At 44.2% G+C, this 18,511-nt stretch overlaps 1 protein-coding gene across 1 annotated transcript in view; it reads left to right on the top strand.

The window, feature by feature from the left end:
• The first annotated feature begins 3,743 nt into the window (after nt 1-3,743).
• The window catches only part of ARHGEF38 (Rho guanine nucleotide exchange factor 38), a 35,163-nt gene continuing 20,395 nt past the window's right edge, over nt 3,744-18,511 (top strand). Inside the window, exons 1-3 of the mRNA XM_069854976.1 lie at nt 3,744-3,927; nt 13,060-13,250; nt 15,750-15,873. Coding sequence (XP_069711077.1) covers nt 3,744-3,927; nt 13,060-13,250; nt 15,750-15,873 — 499 coding nt within the window. The remainder of the gene's footprint in view (nt 3,928-13,059; nt 13,251-15,749; nt 15,874-18,511) is intronic.

The following is an 18,511-nucleotide window of genomic DNA, read 5'->3' as shown; positions in this document are numbered from 1 at the left end:
GTCATTGCCACAGGACTCCAGCAGTGGTCTGTACCTCCACTCAGAGCGCTAGGCATGGTAGTCAACTCGCACCAGCATTTTTCGTATGTGCTCTGGGATACTAAGTTATAAAGAAATCTTCTGTAACAGCTGTGAAGTATTACAAGAAAACAAATAACTGCTTGTTTAATGCCCATCAGTCTCGATGGCACTCCCAGTTCATTTACAGCTCAGGACTGAGATAAAGGCTGGTATTGACTGTTCAACAATAAGCTCTTACATGTGTCTAATACAGTTGCTTGGGAACACAATGCCAGTATTTTCCATGTTGACACCATCACCTGTTCTGTCTTTTAAGCAGGGTGGCTTCCGTGCAAATAACTCCTATGTGAGTTCTTGCATCAACAGGATTCCAGTTTGCGTGGGCGAACTAAATGAACACAACATACTGTGGTTAAAGAAATGTTTATATTAATTGTAAAAAGAGCATTTTGTCTGAGTAGATGCCAAATATTCCCTCTTGTCTTATGAATTAGTGACTTTGATACTACTTGACTATCAGTTGTTATGAGGCCAGAAGGGAACAGGAAATCGAGAGAAGGTTGCTCATATCACTGTGAGTGGCAGCTGAAGTCGAGTACATCACACGCAGTTCTGACCATGCTTTCTGTGGCATTTTGTTACAGTCCAGGTAATGTACTGTAAACAGTAACAAGAGTTTATAGGATTATCTCACTCAAATACACATCTGTTTGCTTTTACATATTCCTCCTACTGACTGCACTAGCACAGCCCACAAGTGTAAAAAACAATCATTGGATTTAACATCATGGTGATAGATAAAGCAGGATGTGGCTCAAACCACCCTCCTTCCAGAGCAGATAAGGAAGCCACCAGTCCTGTATGCATTCCCCTCACTTGGAGTAGTGTGGAAGGCATAAAATTTTCAGCCTTTTCTAGGCTGAGTGGTGCAGAGGAGATATTTTAAGGTGGCAGAAAGTACTTATTTCCAACCTGTGACATAAGGCAGGTCTGGGCTCCTGGCTGCCTCAGATATAAGCTGGTTTACCTGAAGCCAGGTAAACCGCTGCAAGCACAAAGACAGCAGCAAACCGCAGTTGGCTTTCCCTGCAACCATTCCCTTGCTGAATGAATACATACCTCTTCACATGCTGGGACTCAGTTGAAGAGGAAGAGGAAGACAACTTTTGCATGCGGGTAGATCGCTGTTGTAATAAACACCTGAACAAACTTTACTCTCTCCTATCTTGGCTGTAACTCTGCATATGTGGCAGAGAGCCTATGAAGCCAAGAATTTTATAAAGTTTGTTCTTCCATCTCCACCCTAATGAAATATATTTCCCAGTTCTCACACAAACCATCTTAATTTAAATAAATACAATGAAATCTCATATAAATGATGGGACCTGAGTCTTCCGAAATGCATGAGATCATAAAATCCTGGCTGGAGGAAACACTTTCCCTGGGACAGGCCAGCTTAAGCAACCACCAGCCCTACCCCTGGCTGCTCACGTGTGACCCTGCATCATCCCCTGCTGCAACTGCTGGCGTAGCAGGGTGATGAACTAAACTGGAGCGCACATCCAGATGGAAAATAGCCCAGGGGAAAGGCAGGAGAGAGGGAGTTTTCAGCCTGATCAGTTCCTCCCCCTGTCTCAAACATGAGTATTTACACCATGCAGCAATGGTTTGGACGAAATGATCCGGGAAGAGGGGGCAATCAGGTGGTGACTGTTTAAACCAGTTTTACCACCCTCACTGAATGCCAAATCGTTGCTTTGAAAAACAACCTCCAAAGAGTCCCCAGGGTAAGGAACGGGGTGGCTGGTTTCCCTCAACTCTCACCTTAATCTGTTCACTTGTTGCTGGGGGTTTGATGCTTGTCACAAGGGTGTCACCAGCTGGCCCCTACAGCCCCTTTGTACCCTGTCCCTGCTGTCACCACTCTCAAGGAACTTCTGTGGTCTGACGCAAGATAGTTTCTTAGGGAATATCAAAAAGCAGGCGAAACATAAGGCATGAATTGCCTACGTAATACATGACTTGCCCGCCCAAGCACAAAGCCTTCCCAGTATCCCCCTCACTGGTTTATTCCTCTGCCAGGCTGTGTGTTTGGGCCGGACACTTTGTGCAGCACTAGCACGGTACTGCAATTTGACGTAGTTAATTGCTTAACAGTTTCATAACCTTTTCCTTTCACTGCTGGATAGAAATGAAGGGCTTTGATGAGTCAGTTGCATCACAAGACCAGCTTCTTAAAGAAAAATAAAAGTTGGAAACCAAGTTACACTATTACATTGCATTCCTGCTTGTTTTTTACTACGCGGTCCTCTGAGGATGCAGCATGGGAATGCTGAAGCAATATGCTCTGCCAGCTTATGTCAGAGGGACATTAGTGGTGTCCCCTGGCAGATGCTCTGGCAATGAGCGTGTGTGCGACTGACACCGATTAGGCTGCACCACGGGGCTCCCACCAGGCATTTCCTAGAGCAGTGAGGGCCACGAGGTTGCGTATCACAGTAGTGGCAGTGATTGCTGCTGATGGCTGTTGGGGCTCTTCCCAGGATAAGTCTGGTCCAAACTTAGATGCCAGCAGCTCCTGCTGTTTTAACATGAGCTTGATTAGACTAGCACTGTGGAGGATCACTAGGCAGTGCCTGTGTGCCAGAGGCCATCGCTAACAGACAGGATAATAAGATCTCTTCCAGGGGCTGATCCAGAGGTATTATGAGCAGGTGTTTTGCTGTGTGCTTCCTCAGCAACTGGAGCTCAGCGATTGCTTACAACAGCCTCTGCGGGCCCTTGGCTTTTGTGTCACCTCTGTGTGTGTGTAGAACAGGACACAGCCTGGTTTTCGACAAGCATCAGCTCCTCACCACATCCCACCTGCTGGAGAGGTTTTCATCTCCCTCCCAGTTCTTTTCTTCTTTGTCCTGGGGGACCGATCTCCCTTCGAACCTGTAGATCAGGAGTTTCCAGCTTAAAGGCTACACCTCCGGGTAGGGTGGGGAGCCTGGCAGGTGCAATGCGATACATGGGGTGCCGGGGTCCCCAACAGGCTGCGTGTTGGGCACTAACCCCAGGGAAGGAGGAAGAGCAAAGATGAAGGGACGGCTGGCCTCTCCTGCAGCTTTGCCTCGCTCTCTGCTTCCCTGCTGAGAGGGGTGAAAGCCCTAGCGGAGAGGAGGCTGAGGGGAGACTTTAGCACTCTCTACAACTACCCGAATGGAGGATGTAGCGAGGTGGGTGCTGGTCTCTTCTCCCAAGTGACAGGTGACAGGACGAGAGGGAATGGCCTCGAGTTGCGCCAGATTGGACGTTAGGAAAAAAAATTCCGAAATTGTTCTCGGGCACCGGCAGAGGCTGCCCAGGGAGATGGTGGAGTCCCCATCCCTGGAGGTGTTTAAAAGACGGGTGGGTGCGGTGCTCTGGGACATGGTTCCGTAGCGGACAGGTTGGACTCGAGGATCTCACAGGTCTTTTCCAACCTGTAAGCCTCTGCCCCGGCTGTCACCGCCGGGAGGGCGCCCCGGGGCGGGTTTAGCGCTCGGGCTGCGGGCAGGTGCCGGCAAACACCGCCCGGGGCGGCCCCTCGCCGGGGTGGAGCCGCTCGGCGCAGGTAAGCAGGTAGCTCAGCCCGAGCCCCGCTCCAAATCCCAGCCCGAAGCGACCGGCCTTTCCCCCCGGGAGGAGCGTTCACCTCCCAAATATCACCTTCTCGACCCTCCCCGCGGCCAGCGAGGATGGACGGCCCGGGGAGGGAAGGCGGCGGGGGCAGGAGGAGGAATTTGGCCCTGCTGAGGAGCAAGCTGTACATGGGGGAGAGGAGGAGGACGGAGCCTGTGGTGGAGAGCGCGGCCGCCGGGGACCACAGCACCTTGAGGAGGAGTCAGTCCGACAGGACAGAGTACAGCCAGAAGTTACAAGGTACCGGGGAAGCTCGCCTGGTGCTCTGCTGCTTGGGATGCCCTGGGCTGGGGTGGTATCTCACAGAATCACAGAATCACTAGGTTGGAAAAGACCCACAGGATCATAGTGTCCAACCATTCCTACCAAACACTAAACCATGGCCCTGAGCACCTCATCCACCCATCTTTCAAATACCTCCAGGGATAGTGACACTACCACCTCCCTGGGCAGCCTGTTCCAGTGCTCAATGACCCTTTCTGTAAAAGTTTTTTTTCTGATGTCCAGCCTGAACATACCCTGGCGGAGCTTGAGGCCATTCCCTCTTGTCCTGTCCCCTGTCACTTGGGAGAAGAGCCCAGCACCCTCCTCTCTACAACCTCCTTTCAGGTAGTTGTAGAGAGCAATGAGGTCTCCCCTCAGCCTCCTCTTCTCAAGGCTAAACAACCCCAGCTCTCTCAGCCGGTCCTTGTAAGACTTCTCAACTCCCTCCAGGCTGCAGCCTCGAGATGAAGATGAGAAGGGCAGTCTCTGCCTCCCAGGATCTTGCACTTGGACAGGGAGATTGCCCCTTCTCGCACTTACACTCCTGCTTCCAGGGTGTGAAATGCCTCCCCTAGTTTTTCTGAATAATGTTGTGCGGACAGGACACGAAATGCAACAAAAGGGTTTGGTATGGTCCTGCAAAATGCATAAGCAACCAGGATCTTTCTCATTCATCACCAGAACACATTTGCAACGCAAACAGCAATGTGAAAATGCGATGGCTCCATCCTATCTGTCTGTGGCTGTTGTATCAAGTGAGGTATCAAGTGAGGTGCTGAGGAGTTAGAAGCATCAAGAGCAGTTTTTCTTTCAATTAAAAACACTGGGGTCTGAAATGTGTTCATCTGTTGCTCAGCTGTACAAGCTCGAGCTGAGGTATATCCAAATACATATTTTGATGGATATGGTGATTCAAGTTATACCATTATATACAGAGTTTCTTCTCAAGTAACCAAACTGCATCTGGACCAGAAACAGGCAAAGTATGTCAACATTGGGCCTGTCAATCAAAGAATAAATACGATGCCTCAAATTGAGGAAAAGCACTAAGAATATGCCTGGCTATTTCTGGGGGGGCTTTGCAACACAAACTGACACATTTCTGTGAGTTTTCAGGGCCTTGAACAACAGGGCCCCACCACAAATGCAGAGTTTGTGTATTACTATAAGTGTGTGTTACTAATAGTGATGTAACTGCCTAGTGATAGTCACTCTTGTGGCAATAACCCTTTATGGGGAAATAAAACAGGAAAATACTTCAGGCTGTTTGTATGATGGTTTTGATGCACTTGATTAGGAAGTAGCATTCCTTTAGAGAGACAATAAAAGCAGAAAATAAAATAATAAACATTAAAATAATAGGATTTCTGTTGGGGGCTGTGTACATGGAAAAAAACAGAGCGAGCAGTTCATTGATTATGCTGTTCCCTCCTTGTGACAGCTAATCAATGAGAAGAGAAAAAATTATCAGTTGAGTCAGGCATGTGCTGCAGGGATCTGGTGGGCATGTTTCAGGGTACAAGCATGAATTGTTATGGCTGGGAAATTAAGCTCCTGGCACACATCCCACCAGAACAGGAGGTTTTTCACTTGTGAAGAGGGTTGCCCAGGTGAGATCAAGGTTATTAGAGCTGTGTCCAGCAGAAGGTGAGATCTTTCTGTCCCATGTCAGGTGTATTCATTCCATGAATGCTTCCGGTTTAAATTCTGGAGCAAAGGAGGTGGTGAAACGTAGGTCATGGCGGAGCGTGAGGTTATGTTTATGGCAGCAGCCCAAGGAAACAGTAAATCCAGCTTTACGGCTCCTGCCACCAGCTGAGACTGCCGCTGCTGCCTATTGCAAAACACCGGTCTGGTGTCGGCTCACCCTGCTTGCTCACGTTTTTTCAAGAAAAAACGGTGATGTGTTAACAAGGTACCTGCAGGCTTTATATTGGGTTAGAAGTTGCCTGTCCTCAGAGCAAAAATACAAAGTTGGTAGAAATTCCTATGAGGTGTATTTACAGCCTCAAGAGAAAGAAATGGTTGTGTGTTAGGGCTTGATCTGGATCAAATCTTGCTGAGCTAGATGTGCTTGAGCATCATGGATCTCAAGCCTTATGTACTGCCTGCCGGAGCCGAAGATGTGCTATGATCGTATGCCTTTATGTTCTTCGTTTTTCTCACTAGCGCGTGGATGTGAAACAGCTTTACTTCAAGGTGAGGGAAGTGGGTTTGTTGGCACAAAGCTATTGAGTTCTCTCTTCTTGGGAAGGAAAGCCCAACAGATCTGTTGGTGACAGAAATGGTCTGTCGAGTATCACCAGGTCTGGACTCTCTGATCGCCCTGCAGTGGTAAATGCTTTGCGAAAATATACAAATGGTAATGATTTGTGCTTGCTTCCCGTATGAATTGGAGGAAAAGCTCTGTGTTTAGTTGCCCCTCTCTTCTGTGGTCCCCTGCTAATATGTTTTCTAGCAGGCAGACTGCAGAACTGTGGCTGGTATTAGCACAGACAAGGATATGTAAGCCAGGAGCAGACCCTGCAGAAAGCAGTGCTGGGAAGCCAAGAGACAGAGGCTGCAGGATCCCAGTCACTGCTAGTGACAGAGCGTGGGGACCAAGGTGCCTTTACACCGCAGTGCCTACACCAGTGTTGCAGCACGTTTGCATGAAGTGAAACGTCGGTGAGACATATCTTGAGGGCCCTTCTAGCCCTGGATGTGCTTTAAATGGTTCCTTGAGTAGAAACCACATTGTTGCCCTCCACACCCCCAGTCCTTTCCAGCAGCTCTGAAGTATATGCTCAAAGTGCAGCTCAGTGTGCTAGAAATATAGGTTCCCAAATGAAAACCCATAAAAAAAGAAACCAAACAAAAGAAGAAAACCCAAAACCCAAACCAACAAGGGACTAAGCAGTCAGGCATAGAGACTCTTGAGAATAGAGTTTCTGCCTTTGGACTTCTCTTTTTTTCTGATTTACACAGAATCCAAAGTGTTTTCTATAAAGAGTGAGAAAGGGAGCCTACCAGCCAGATCTCCAGGGTGATTGAAATAGTTTGTTCTGTAAGTCTACAAACATAAGCACAATAGCATTGTCAAAGGTGCAAATCTCTGCGAGTGTTTTTAAAATTAAGGATTCATTAAAAACACAAAAAGCGTTTTCATTGTTAGCTATTACACTAGACACATCTATTCTAGACCTTATCTGGTGTGAATGGCCATGCAACACCTCCCAGCTTTACTCTTTTTAGAAAAAGGAAACAAGATGCAAAATAACCATTGTACTCTCAAAGAATTTGTTGAGCATTAGTGCATCTATTTCAACTCATCTTGTGAGATAACCAGATGCCTGCAGCCCCTTTTCAGACAGGGGAGACTAAGGGGATAGCTTTCAAACAGGCAGGTTTTTCATGATAAAACCTAGATATAATGTGATATAATAATGTGATATAACTGTGCTAGAAGTCAGGTTGCAGTTGCATTCTTGGATGAGACAAGGCATACTTTGGAAATATTACTTGTCTTACAAATCTATTACATGTATTAACATCTTTATAACTTAAGCTGTGAGTGGGTCAAATGCACTGTTAAATGAAAGCACATGCTTCAATTTAAAACACATCAGTGACATACGTATAATAGATACAGTGATTCAAATCACACAACTATGACAACCTGTTGCCTCAGGGCTCATATCTGAACCCCAAGGTTCAAGTTTTGCCTGTGCTTGGTGTAGTGATAAGAAATAATCAACAGCAGAAATGAAGCAGAAACCTGCAAAATTATACAAATGCTTGGAGAGGTGCTATCCCTTGGTCTACAAAACCCCGGGGCAACTCATCACTATGACAAGCAGAGCACCTTCCTCCATCCCATCGTCCTCCCCATCTGCAGAGCACATTGCTTCTTCCTGGTGGGCTGCTCTCACACACAGCCTCTTGGCACCTCCTGCCAGGAGCAAAGATCCTCCACGCCTTTCCCCAGTTCCTTATTTGCTTTGCGCTGCAATTGCTGATTAACTTTCCAGGGACTACAATGCAGATAATATCCTATTTCACTGCAAAATGTATTGATCTTTGGAACGGCTGGTTTGCTGAGGTTCAGTAAGGAGTAAAAGTCCAGACTATTTCCTGAAGTGCCAGAGATGGCTTGATGAAAATAATCCCCTGTGCCTTGTGATAAGAAATCACACTCAAACAAATGTTTGTATTTTCGTGCATGCAAATTTGAGCTCAGAGGATCTAATTTGGTTAACTTGCACTGTAACGAATCTGGCATTATCCCTTGAACTTATTGCAGTGGCAGCCAGGCTGGGAAGCGAGCTCATCTCTTCAGAACAGAATCCATTTTGTGCTGCTGTGTTTGCAAAGCACTTAGCACGATCAAGTCCTGCCATGTGGCTTAGGACTCTTAGGAGCTGCTGCAGCAGCACTACTAAGAGCAGCTGGGCTGAGGGAGTGATGTCTAAGACCCAAAGAGGTTTTATAGACCCTTCTCTGAGTGTATTAGCAAATGTTTTATTAATTGGGATACCTTGCGCTGTGGGTCATGCAACTGGCAGTTCGTACAGCTAATCTGTGGCACATCTTGAGGTGCATGTGTCCCAGAGGAAACAGTTCAGATGCAGCCCTGCCTCAGTTCTTATTTTACAAACGTATTAGCTCAATGCTACAGGAGTGGTATATTTATACCTGTATATGACACAATGAAAAGGTTTATTTTTAAATATTGGTGCTAACAATAAGGGCATTCTTCTGTCACCTGATGATAAGCTTTCTTCCCTTTCACTGTGGTCACATGGGATCTCTCTCTGGTCCTGTCAGCACACAAATAATTAAAGCAGTCTGCTGTCAAGGAATTGAAGAAAGAACTTGTGTGTTGAATGTAAATATTTTCTGTGCCTTATGGAACAAAAAAATGATCAAAGATTGAACGACCTAATTGCAAGGAAGTCTCTGATGCAGATTTTATGAGCAAGCCTGTTGCCCAGGAAGACTGGTGCAAGGTCATCCTGGTCCTGCAGTGTTCTCCTCCTGCATTCAGAAAAGGGACTTTTTGCATGTGTAACTTGCAGCAACAGACCTGCTCCTGAACAATGCTGCTGTTATGTGCTCCTGTGAATAAGAGGAAAAAAAGGCATTTTCCACAACCCTCTCCCAGTCCTTTTGTATTTCAACGCCCAACTTGGAGTAGAGTGGATCTAATTCTCACCATGTCTGAACAACGTTGTTGCACTATAACAACTGTAGTGCAAAACTATTATGATCCCCATATGGAGTGGTTCCTCACAAGTGGAGTAAAACTCATTGTGTGTTAGCTGATATGATGTCCCACACGCACTGGGACATTCCTTCTCTGCCTACTGCTTGTCCCATTTCAGGCTCTCTCGGTTCCAAGGATCCCAGTGCCCCGGTGCCCCAAAGCCTTCTCAGCACTTGCAGTGGCAGCAGGATTGTCAGAGGCAAAGCCAGGGCCGTGGTGCAAGAAAGGAGAGGGAAGCTGCCGCAGCAGCAGTCTCTGAACTCGGCTGCCTGCATTTCATTCCCAAATTCAGCTGATAAAAGCAGTGTACATACCTGTGTGTAATTACTAGGTTATCTGAGGGTACAGGCTATCTGAGGACTAGCTTTCACAGAGGAATAATTTTATCTAGGGTGGTGTGAGACTCAGATTTCACATGAAAAAACACAGTAATACTGTAATATGTTTGTTATACCTTGATAACTTATGCCTTCACTGCTCTCTTGAGCCAGGCAAAATCCCTGTATCTGCACAGCATGAGCGCAGAACTTGCATTCCTTTGGTGTTCTCCAAATGCTGCCTGAGTAAAGAAAAGGCCTGTTACTTCATGCAGAGACATCACTGTACTTGCTGCTGCATTCTGTGCCAGTACCTTCACTTCCAGGTGAAAAGCATTAGATGGGAAGAAACCTGGGTCCCTTCCCCAAGGGCAAATGTAACAGCCAACCTAAGCATCTTACCTGGGAGGAAGGATGGATAGAGCAGATATCTAAGAGATACTCATTCTCTAGTTGGGAAAGCTGGGGAAATTTGCACACTTGGATCTTTCAAATCTGCTCTGGCTGCTCCTCCAGTCACTTTCTGTGGATCACCCAATACCTCCCCTGGGCCTAGAAGAGAGCTGATGCATTTGCACATTGCAGGCTCTGTGCTTCCATGCTCTCACTGCGTTGCTGGATGTCTCCATCTGGGGGATATTTGCAGACTTCACACTTGCAAGAAACTGTTTTCGTAAGATTTGTGGCTGTTTTGTCCACATCATCACATAGTGAACCTCTTGTTTCGTGCAACTAGAGGCTTTACTTCGATACGCAGCTGGAAAGCCAAAGTTATTGCCTTTCTCTCCAGAGCAAAGTCCTTCAGAAAGGCAAGTCCTGCAGGTAACTGACGCTGCAAAAGCAACAATTGCAAACACTACCTCCTACTTTACATTTTTATGCCTACTAGGAGTAGCATTTACCTTTATTCTAAATTCATCTCAAGTTGTAGCTGCCTAATAAACTACAGGGAATTTTTTCTTTTTTTTGTAAACCTGGCACCTCTGAGGATGAATGAGGCCAAATTCTTACTGTAACAGTTAATGCTCAGCAATGCCTCTTCCTGCTAATCCTCACTCTGGAACTGTTCCGGGACTGGTACGTGTTACCAGGTAGAAACAAGTCTGCTTATATTCCAGATACACACTTGCTGTTTGTGGGTTCATTAAACTTCCCTTACTTCACAAGGATTCAGCAAGCTACTAATGTTCTCAGACTGGTCAAAAGCAATCAGCTGAACATGAAATCATAGGTTTTGGCTGTAATCATCACTTCAGGATCTTGCTGGTGCATTCTATAGAGACAGACATGCCTGAAATGAAAAAGTGAACATATTGAGTGAAAATGGAAAATTGTATTTCCTTTAACAAAAGGATACATTTATTAAAAAAAAACCATTTTCTATAAGGAAACAGCATCTACCTGCTATTTCTCACTGTTATTTCTTTCTGTTGAGAATAGTTTTTCCTTCTGAGCATTATTATCTATCATGCAATAAGGATAACAGATGAGCCCTGACATTATTCAAGAATCAAATTTGATCAGGGCGATCTAATGACATAAAGTGAAAGAACAGCCTCTCGAGGGATTGCGACTTCAAGTCTGAAGTGGGATACAGTGGCTTTATTTTGCTCACATAATGCCCTCCCCTGCCACCAGTATAAAAGATTGGAAATTTCTTTTTGCACAGCATCTTGTGTTTACCTCCAAATTCCATCTGATGTCGTTAACAGTGCTGCATCTGCATCCTCTCTGTACTTGCTCAGGATTCACCTGGGACTCTCACACACAGTCACACAACCACAAACATTTTCACACCCATGTGAAAATTTTCCACGTGTGAAATCATGGAAAAAATGCTTGTGCTTGTTTTATACACAGACTTCAAGGCTAAAAACTCAAAGCTAAAAAGTACATATAGGTACAAAAACATATGAAAGAACAGACCCCTCCTCCCCATTTTTTTGGGGTTCCTTGTCCTCACTGTTTAAAACTATCAGTACAGAGGCAGAGGTGCAACCACAAAAGCAGCTATTTAAAACAATACCTGTGGTCACATCAGTCTTGCTAGAAAACCTGATGGGAGACGGACTAATAGCAAAACTGTCCTTTCTGAATATCAGTGATCAGCATAATTGTAGAAGGGGTTGGGAATGACAATGCATTTGATTCATAATATTTTACTCCTCTCGGTGGAAGATGGCTCAAAGTATGCTTTCCTGAAAGCTGCTTGGTTTTCCTATAGGTCCAGCTCTAGCTTTTCACCTACAACCTTGGCCAGTGTTGTACGGGTGAGCTGCATGCTGTTGCCCACTCACTTGAGCACTCACGACAATCAATTCAAACAGCTGCAATATATTCAGTATTGACTCTCTGTGAGAAAAGCATCAGATACTGCTTGCTATTGTCTCATTATGCAGTACACTCCCTACAAGAATTTGACACATAAGCGTAGCAGTCTGATCCTCGGAAGAGATTCCCACCCTTTGCCGCTGAGCAATAAAAGTCCGTGCTGTCAAAGCATGACCTGGGTAATGCAGAGATGAGTGCTGTAATGATATGTCTGTCTTTGTTGGTGCTCTGCACCATCTTGTGGCTAGCAGAAAAACACCAGAATAGCCTCTGAAATATTTCACTTGGGTTTTTGTGTGTGTGTGTTTTTCCCTGCAAAATACAGATCGTTATCGTGCACAGATAAAATTTGTTGCCCCTTGTATAGCTGACACTGATGTCCGTAGGCTGGCTTACAAACCAGCAAGAGGGAAGACCATCATAGGTTTTGTGCAGGACCTGTAGCATACATAAATTACCTATCTGTAGAAGTCTCTCTTGCATTTCCACGTATTTGGAACGAATCAGATATTCTAGGTCTTAAGGATGGAAAAATAGTTAAGAATGATCCCAACCTTCTCTCTTGTTCCAAGAAATGTTTGTTATTGATCATTAAGGTTTTCCTGTATTCTGTAATTCTGTTGCTTCTTTCAAAGAAATGTTTTTATACAGAATTACAGGTTTCATCATCATAATTATAACATTGCCTTCATTTGAAAGTTTATCTTTCAGTACCTAGAGCCCTTAGCCTCTCATGACTAGACTCAACATTACGTGGTACAGAGCCAAGGTCATTTCAGTGAAGCTTATTTATGGTAAACATGTATTTTCTCCCATCTCCCTAATCGTAACAGATGTCACACCAAGACTGTGTATTCAAGGGAGCAGAAGGCAATCAGCTGTCCTTGAATTTCAGTGTGACAAGGATCAGACTTTCCTGTGCTCCATGGAAAATTTCTGCTCACATATGTAACATCAAAGCCAGGGGGGGCAGGGATGGATTATCCCCTTATTGCCAAATGGATGATTTCCTCCCCTCCTGCTTTTAGAGGAGGAAGATGAGATGACGCTCAGTCTGATCTGGGATTGACATTTCTTATGCTTCTTTTCCTGCTCCCCATGGCAGTTTGGGAGTTTCTGACAGGCACCATTTACATTCTCCCACAACAGCACAGGGCTGTCTGGCTGAGCGCATGGAATTATGGTGTTCCTCACAAATCTTCTTCTTTTAAACAGAAAAAATGGCCCCACAGGTGGATTCCTCATCCACTGCCACCTCACCCCAGCAGGATGAAGAACAAGCTAGCAGACGTATGATGGCCAAGAGGGTGAAAATCATTGCAGAGCTCATGCAGACAGAGAAAGACTATATCAGCGACCTGGATCTCTGCATCAAGGAAGTGATTCAGCCCTTGAGAAACAAGCAGGTGAGCGCCAGGGGTGGAGGACGACACAGTGACATCAAGGTCTCAACTCACCCATGTTTTGTTTACAGGTAATCTTACTGCAAGTACAAGTGTCGGTGCAAGAGTGACACAGTGCTGGAAGTAAGTCTGAAGCTAGCTTTCCAGGAAGGGACATCCTAGGGCTTTAGTGAGGAGAGTGGGAAGTCAGATATGCTCCTGGTGCTTGCACCGCTCTTGCATAAAGCCTAAATCAGGAGACTTGCCCAGAGGGCAGCTTGGATGCTAAATCCCTGCTCCTGGGCTGCAATAGCAGCTTCCACCTCTCCATACTGCTCTGTAATTATAATCCCTAGTACATGCCCTGGCAGACCTTTACTGGTGCCTCCAAAATCAGTAAAAACCAATAAACCCGAGCATTTTCCATGACAACAATCTGGAATGGCATGGGTCTTACCATGGGGTTTAAATTCAATCATAAAGATTACTTTATCCAGTCTTTCAGAGAGCTGAGTTGGATAAGTACCATGCCTGAAAGTCCAGTGAGCACTTCAGAAATGCACATTCTACACAGGAAAAATACATTTAAGAAGGAAGGATCACAAACTATCTTCCAGGCAAAAGACCTTATTAGGCCAATGACACTAATTTTCTTTTTCAGCAGAGACTTCAAAGAGCACCTTTTCCTCAAGTACACGTGCAGCTGGGAGTAGTAGAAGCTAGAAATATTTGTATTTGTGTGACCTGCAACAGAGCATTCACAGAGGCTGCACAAGTGATACCTGCTGCTAATATTGAATAAAAACAATGTTAAAGAGACCTTAAATCAAGTATTCTGTATGCAGTGTTTCTTATGAAATTATGAATACAGGTGCAGGGTCCAGAGAGTCTTTACATGACATAGTCACTGCTTCTGGGAAACGTTATGCCAGCTGAAACCTGTGCTGTTTAAGCTCCTGCAAGATGTTTTTTTCTTTCTTAAAACTCTGTCAGCGTTTGTTCCGACCCGTCTTCAAAAGAGCTGGCATCTGCTGGTGTAACTTTATGGAGTTCTTGACTACTGCTTTCTCCTCACCTGTTCATCTGCTTAGAAATAATCTCTACTTGACTCCCTCGCCAGCCTGGGCAGCACTGAGCTCCCTGGTTGAACTCACTGAGATTTTTGGCAGGAGGTCTGCATTCCTTTGCTCTTTTCCGCCCAACTGAAAGCATATATTTCCATTCCATCCCTTGTGACTTTATTAAAGGTGTGCTGAGTGTTCACACACAGCACAGTTCAAAATACTATGTAGGCATTTTGCTGGAGTGGAGGTCAGAAGTCTGTGTACAGGAAAAGTAAATTAGAGATTGTAATTGTTTTGATTTAATAACCTTTGCATTTTTTAAAGGCCTTCAAGACTGTTAGATGGTTTTAAGGCTAGTTCTCGGATAAACTACCACATTGAAATTTTTTAATGTGTTTAGAGAAGCATAGCATTTAGAAAATTGACCTAGGAATGAATCCATTTCGTCTTTCCAAATGGATAAAACACGTTTTAGCCCCTATAGTACTTAGAATGAAATTAACTGCATTAGTACTCAAAGTATATTTCTGATTCCGTTACAAGAATATGCAACTCGATCATCCTGGCATCTGGCAAGCTGTGATGTATGTCAGCAATTCTATTTCTAATGGAGGGATACGTTCAGGGGGTATCAATAGGGACTGAAATCAGTCTTGCCTTTGTTCTCAGTATTAGCACATTACCACTGGCTATCTCCGATTGCCCCTGAATATTAACTATTGCCTTGCTGTGCAAGGAAATAAATAACTACTGCATGAAAAATATGTCTTGGAAATTTTTTACTTTATAGGAAAAGAGTAGAGACATGGAACCAAATTTTCTGTTAGTGTAAACTCATCCAGTTCACTGCATGTTGTGTGCCCAGTCTCTGCAGGAAGCTTTTAAGATTATTTCAATACCCAGAATTGTAGATGTGTTTGTTTCAGTGGAAACTGTATGATCTTGACTGTATTTTGGGATTTATAGAACAACTAACTTAAAATGGTACTACCATCTGGAAGTCTTTGCACCTGATAGTTGGCACCAAGGTCTCAGTTCATGCAGCAGCCTCTGGTAGTAGCTGGTAATCAGGGAATCAAACCCACTATTCTTTCTCAACTATTCTTTTCCCCAGTGGGATAGTAAACAAACATTTTAAAGCCAACTAGGGATCTTTTCTTTATTCAGATGATAATATTTATTTCCTTCCTAGGTAAACACTTTCAGATTAAGAATAGTTCAAAATGAGGTTAAAAGCACTTGAGAAGATGGCCTTTGTTAACTGCGTCAACCACATTATACAAATCCAAAACCAGTATGTATGTCCTTGAAGTCACTAGGAGGATGTTTATATGAGGTTTTGCAGAAGCAGTGCTTCCTGGAGTATTGAACACTCAGGGCATAACAAGAGAAAGTCTGTAATACACAATGTCCTTCTTTATCCTTCAACAGTAGCCACTTAATATTTGTATTCTATTAGATTGCTCGCTTTGACGTGGATGGCTTGTTTAGCAACATTGAATTGGTCCATCAAGTATCAGCCAAGCTGCTGTCACTGTTGGAAGAAGCCACAACAGATGTGGAACCACCCATGCAAATAATCGGTATGTTTACTGTCCTCTTGAGTTCTACAAAGCTACGTGAAAGAATAAACATAACACTCTCCTGTCCTTTACCCTCATCAGACTTAACTAGTACCACTCGCAGAGGCTAACATGCTACAAGCTATCCATAATGACACAGGAAGAATTACATGTGAAACCTGTCCAGTTTCTCTGCTGTACTTATATGCTTGTGATGCTCTTTTTCCATCCATCTGGATGTTGACGGGGGAGAAAGGAAGGGGAGAGTGAGTTTAGCATGACTAAAAACTGCAGGAGTGACAACATTCTTTTCATCTGGTTTGATGCTGCCTACCTAAATGTTCACTCTTACGGTGACTCTTATATTGCATACTCTGAGTTGCACCATTCGAGAAAAGCATTCAAAATTATTGCAATAATAAACTCATCACAAACACCTACCCTTATTGTAAATATGTATCCACTGGTGATACAATTAACGTGAAAGGTGGGTAAGTGTGCTTAACAGGGACGTGGTGAGCAAAAGCAAGAAAGCTGTCATTGACAGGAAGTTTGTGGGAATCTGTATGGGTATATCCATAGGGATCATGGGTATTTTCAGCAAATGGGTTTGGCCTGGATCCATCATGAATGCTAAGACTGTGATCTATTCACCTGACATCCCAGCACGGCTGGAGAGCTTTGAGAAGTTACCATTCATCAGCTCTCCCATAACTGCATCTTCAGAGCACAAGCAATAGGTGATCCAACTAAAGGGATGGATCAGGTGAGAATTCTTAATTTACTTCAGTGCAAAGGCAACCAGTTCAGTTTTAAAAGCTTCTAGCCACAACTCAGAGTTCAGAGAGGTTCATTTTTCCCTAGACTGACCACATACCACTAGTAGTATCTTAAAGAAAGGACCCCTCTTCTCACAGATAATGGGGTAAAGAATTATCAGTTGCCATTTGACTAAGAAACATAATATTAAAGCATATAAGGCCTGGAAAAAGTATTAATCCTAGCATGTCTCAATCTGGTTTGCCAAGGCAACAGTTTAACGTAGTTTGATGCAACTGTGTTGTTTGGCAGCATTTCAATAGAAGTGCATCACGATGAGTCATACACTTAATAAGCAATGTTCTATTCTAGCAGGAAGTGCCTTTCTCACAGCCAAGAGAATGATGCTTCTAGTTCCCTGCCACATCTAGAAGTAAAGACAAACAAGTTAATCCATCTATTATGGTGTATTGCTTCAGAATCAGACAAAGAATGGTGAAATGTGTGGGGTTGTGGATCACAGAGTTGGCTAAACTATGGTAGCGGAAAAATTGCCAAGTAAGGTGTGAGATACTCTTCCAAAGGCTGAGATAAAAGCAGGGAGAATAATTGCATCACTATAAACAATAAGTTAGTAAGTTGTTCATCCTTTAGAAGGAGAGTAAGGTGATAATTTTGTCTTCAGGATCTTCCTAATGAGTGTAAAAGTTGTTAAAGCCAGTCTATAGTAAAAGCAGGCTGAGAATCTGCTTAACACACCCATTTTATTCTGTCATGTTTATGGTATTTGTTTAAATTGAAATATTGCGTTAAAATATCTTATTCTGGAAGGTGGCCTAGTAATGGTGAGGTTGAACAGAACTGCTAATTCCCTGCTTAATTCACTGTTTTGAAAAGAAAACAATGTGGTGGCTTGTATTTGTGTTTTATTTTGGTTCTGTGTTCTCCACACCTTATGATATGACCACGCCGACAAGTAGTAATGTCCAATAAGAGCCAGCTTTTAAGTTAAACAGTTGGTGCTAAGGGTCTGGTGTCCTCACTACACATATCAAGAGGTCTTCAGACTGGCTGTGGCCTGTTCCTGTAGACTGAGAGATAGTCTTCATGGCTGGACTGCATAAAATGTGCTCTTGGAATGCGTATTCTGGTAATTACCATCCTCAAAGAGATCCATTTTGTGTGTCTGAGACTGCTCCACCACGCAGCCAAGACATGGGAAATGAGGACTGCTGAGAGACTGACTTCAAAAGCCCTCTCCTAATCTGAGCTAAAATGCTAATGTGGATGGACCTTTTGTGGTGCTTGTTCTTCTGATGCTAAACGCTGCTGAGGTTAAATACTCTACTTCTCTCCTGTACGTTTCCTGCTCTGTGGTCTGGATGCTGTACATGGAGGAACATGATGACTCAATAACATTACCCTGGCTTTAACTATTAGACCCCTTCTTCCTCCCTTTCCCACTTCTGTCCACACAGGAAGAACCACTGAAAGCCACAAGGATAAACTGTTTCTGTCACTCAAGCCTTCCTCCTAGGATTTTCTCTTTGAGACTGATCACCACCACGCTAAGAAAAGGCATCATGCAGATTTGAATCTGTCAGAGTGCACAAAAGACTGTGCCCAAGTATAATGTGGTTTTGGCCCATAAGGCAAGCTCCCACAGTGATAACGCCCAAAGCTCATTTGGTTCGGTCCATATGGCTCAGAACCAAGAAGGGTCTTAGGCTTAAGAGATCCATCTGCTTTTAAAAGACCCTATCTGTGAAATCACCACATGATTTTTCTCATCACTGAGCATCAATGAAAGTATCTGTCACTGTGGCACAATACATCAGCGAACAGATGATGCTCATCTCTTTCATTCTGGAGATGAGAATGATGATTTCCAGCTTCCAGT

This window comes from Phaenicophaeus curvirostris, chromosome 4 (assembly GCF_032191515.1).
Source record: "Phaenicophaeus curvirostris isolate KB17595 chromosome 4, BPBGC_Pcur_1.0, whole genome shotgun sequence".
NCBI classification, from domain to species: Eukaryota; Metazoa; Chordata; class Aves; order Cuculiformes; family Cuculidae; genus Phaenicophaeus; species Phaenicophaeus curvirostris.
Note: the sequence above shows the minus strand (reverse complement) of the source record. Positions and strands in the feature narration are given on the sequence as shown.